This window comes from Gavialis gangeticus, unplaced genomic scaffold (genome assembly GCF_001723915.1).
Source record: "Gavialis gangeticus isolate Ggan-Ray unplaced genomic scaffold, GavGan_comp1, whole genome shotgun sequence".
Taxonomy (NCBI): Eukaryota; Metazoa; Chordata; order Crocodylia; family Gavialidae; genus Gavialis; species Gavialis gangeticus.
Genome location: NW_017729009.1, coordinates 20,302,603 through 20,305,752, shown reverse-complemented (window position 1 = coordinate 20,305,752; position 3,150 = coordinate 20,302,603). Strand labels below are relative to the sequence as shown.

The following is a 3,150-nucleotide window of genomic DNA, read 5'->3' as shown; positions in this document are numbered from 1 at the left end:
CTCGGCCGGGGGCAGGAGGGAGGCGTACCGGCGAGCCGAGCTCCTGCTGCCCCAGGCCCACGGGCTGGACGCGGCGGCGCTGGCCGAGAACCTGGGGCTGCACGACGTGGCCCATCAGATGGAAGAGGTGCAGGTAAGGCCCGGGCGCTGGCCCCAGCGGCTCCCTGCCTCCCGGGCGAGGGCAGCCAGCCCTGCTTTGAGAGCCAGGGGCACCGTCCAGGCTGGGGGGGGGGGCAGATCCCAGACTCGCCCGCTCTAAAGGACCTGTACTTCTTTCCGCAGAACGTGGAAGACCAACACTTGCTAATGCACGACCAGACAGTCATTAGAAAAGGTCAGTAGGCGCTTTTTGCTTCCCTCTACCTTGGCCTCGCCACGTCGTCGAGCAGGATTCCCTAGTGCGTTTAATCGAGAGCCTCTCCGCGGCAGGAGGCCTGCGGGTCGCTGCTGGGAGCAAAGGAGGGGGTCTAGATCCCCAATGACTGTGCTGGGAAGCAGTGTGGGAAAGCCAGAGGAAGGCTTGAGGCAGGGAACAAAGGCACGGGCCACACCGGGAGCTGCTTGCCAGCAAGTCCCAGGGATGCTCCCAGCCGTGCAGAGGGAGAGCAGGCCGTTCGCTTTTGCTTTCAGCCTTGCCCTGTGGGGGGCGGCAGCACTGGGGCAACCAAGGACATCTCGGCTCTCCCAGCGCCTTGCCTCTTCCCCGCCAGGACAAGGCTTGCGGGGGGAGCGGCTTGCGGGGAGCTTATCTGGGGGAGAGCGCTTGGTAACTGCTGCTTGAACCAGGTTTAAAAACATCTTGACTTGGCTGGCAAGCCTTGGCTTTCTTTTCTTGCTGCTGGCCAACCAAGTGGCCCTTTAAAAACCAGGGCAGGCTTCCTCTCAAGGGGACTTCAAACAAATAAGTATCTGAGGAAAAGCAGAAGCGCTTGTCAGAAGCTCTGATGGCTGAATTAGCTCATGGACGAACTGTTCTGCTGTCAGATACACCCCTCGAGTGCCCCTGCATGTAGTAAATATGGGTAGGCTTTGCTGTTTTAACTCTTGCTCGCATTAGTTGCCCATTGGAATGATTTAATTGCTGAGCGGCTAGTGGACAGGATTTCAGCATGTTGCTATGTTAATTCTGGTGCGTATCTCTGGCAAATACGGTATCCCTGCTCGGGACTTAGAATGGCGCCTTTAAACACAAGCTGTCTTGCTCTTGGTTCTGGTCTCGGCTGGATATGCGTCTTCTATTGCAATATTTGGAGAAGAGCTGAACTCGAGGGAGAGGCTGGTCTCTCAGCTGTGAAAGTAGAGGAAGAACGCTGTCCTGTTTTGGCACTTCATTCTTTGTATCGCGCTGCTTGTGCTTGGCTGGGCAGGGCGGGGGACCTCTATCCCTATCTTTTGATTTGAAGGAGTTTTCTGGTGTGTTGCTAACTTACCGTCTGCCACTATATAAAGTTTTATAGTCTTGCTGTGCCATTTCTGCGTCCAAATTTGTTAACTTCAGAATAGTTTCATTGGTACACAACGGGGTTTTGGGGTGGGGGGGGTTAATTTTTTTGTGGGTCTTTTTACATGACTTTTGAAAGATTGTGACACATTCTTAATTGTGATGCAGCAGCTTCTTGAAATGTGCTGTGAGGACAGCAGGAACAACATAATCAGTGCCTGTTAGTAGCTGTGCATGCTCCATCTAGCCAGTGGCGTTGTAGGTTAGGATTTAGGGTGAGATTCACTGGTGAATATTTAACATGAAATAAGGTTTGACTCCGTGTCTTCGGAGAAACCTCAACTATTGCTTCCTCGTTGTATAAAATACCTGCTTTCCCACCTCCTCCTGCAGGTCCTATTTCCTTAACGAAAAACAGTGCTCTGGGTCTCCCCTGCCAGAAGGATGGATTAATTGGAGTGGTGATAAACCCCAATGAAGTATTTTGTTCTGTTCCGGGGAGGCTTTCTCTGCTGAGTTCCACATCTAAATATAAAGTGACAGTAGCAGAAGTTCAGAGAAGGCTCTCGCCTCCAGAATGCCTAAACGCCTCTTTGCTGGGAGGCGTACTCAGAAGGTAGGCTGCTATTGCCCCGCACCTTTACCCTAAAATAGATATTGTTGAATGATTTTTGTTGCAAGGTTTGTGCAGAGATGGGGAGGGAAGAATTGTTTGTCTAAAGGATTTTCTGGGGAAAAAAAAATAACGCTGAATTCTAATAGGCTTTGGAAATAAAACTCCTTGTTTGCACTTCTGGCACTTCCCAAAGAGAAGTGCTATAACAGTTCTGACAGCAAATTCTCTCTCTCTCTCTGTGCTTAAAATCTGATTGATTCCATCTTTGAAACGGCAACAAGAGAATTTTTTTGACGATGTTTCCTAGTGCGATGAGAAATAATCTTGTCTGTAAAACTGTCTTGAATTGTGCGTCTTTATGTATCGCTTAGACACTCTCTATGTCCTTTAACTTTTGTAAACTATTGAATCCATGTAACGCTCATTGTTCGGCCACCATTTTTTTTTGATGGTGCAGTTTTAAAGGCAAAACGCGTTTGATCTTGTTTTTCTGATCTGTTTTAGCCTGACGGCAATAAAAAGTAGGTCATTTGAAAACAGAGCTTGTTTTCATTTTTCCCCCAATAGATTCTTGTTGCATGTTAGTAACTCAAGTTTTCCATTTTCAAAATAAGTGCTGCTCCCCCCCCAGCTAAATAAGATAATTTCTCTCTCTAATTACAGAGCCAAATCCAAAAATGGTGGCAGATCACTAAGGGAAAAACTGGATAAAATTGGCTTGAATCTTCCAGCCGGTAGAAGGAAAGCTGCAAATGTGACTTTATTGACGTCTTTGGTAGAAGGTTAGTTTTTAGATGCGTTTCATGAAAAAAAAAATTGTTGTTACTGTTAGGCATATGTCTTCTAATTTTGCATGCAAATTGAAGCCTAGAAACTACCAAACAGAATAAAGCTTTTAGAAAACGAGTTCCAGAAAATAAACAAACAGTGCTGTCTACTAAACCTCTCAACATGTTAATGCAAATAAGACCTTTTTATTTGGGATCATCCTCAGAACAAATTGTAGTGTCCCATGCAAGTAACACTTGATCTGAAAGGTTGTTTAAGTATATGAATGTGTTCCACCTCTGCACCCCCCCCCCCCCCCCCCCCC

General features: G+C 47.9%; 1 protein-coding gene across 1 annotated transcript in view; it reads left to right on the top strand.

Moving 5' to 3' along the window:
• Positions 1-3,150, top strand: part of TFAP2C (transcription factor AP-2 gamma) — an 8,723-nt gene that overhangs the window by 1,100 nt on the left and 4,473 nt on the right. The window contains exons 2-5 of the mRNA XM_019509767.1: positions 2-133; positions 283-334; positions 1,835-2,057; positions 2,721-2,839. Of these exons, the coding sequence (XP_019365312.1) occupies positions 2-133; positions 283-334; positions 1,835-2,057; positions 2,721-2,839 (526 nt within the window). The remainder of the gene's footprint in view (position 1; positions 134-282; positions 335-1,834; positions 2,058-2,720; positions 2,840-3,150) is intronic.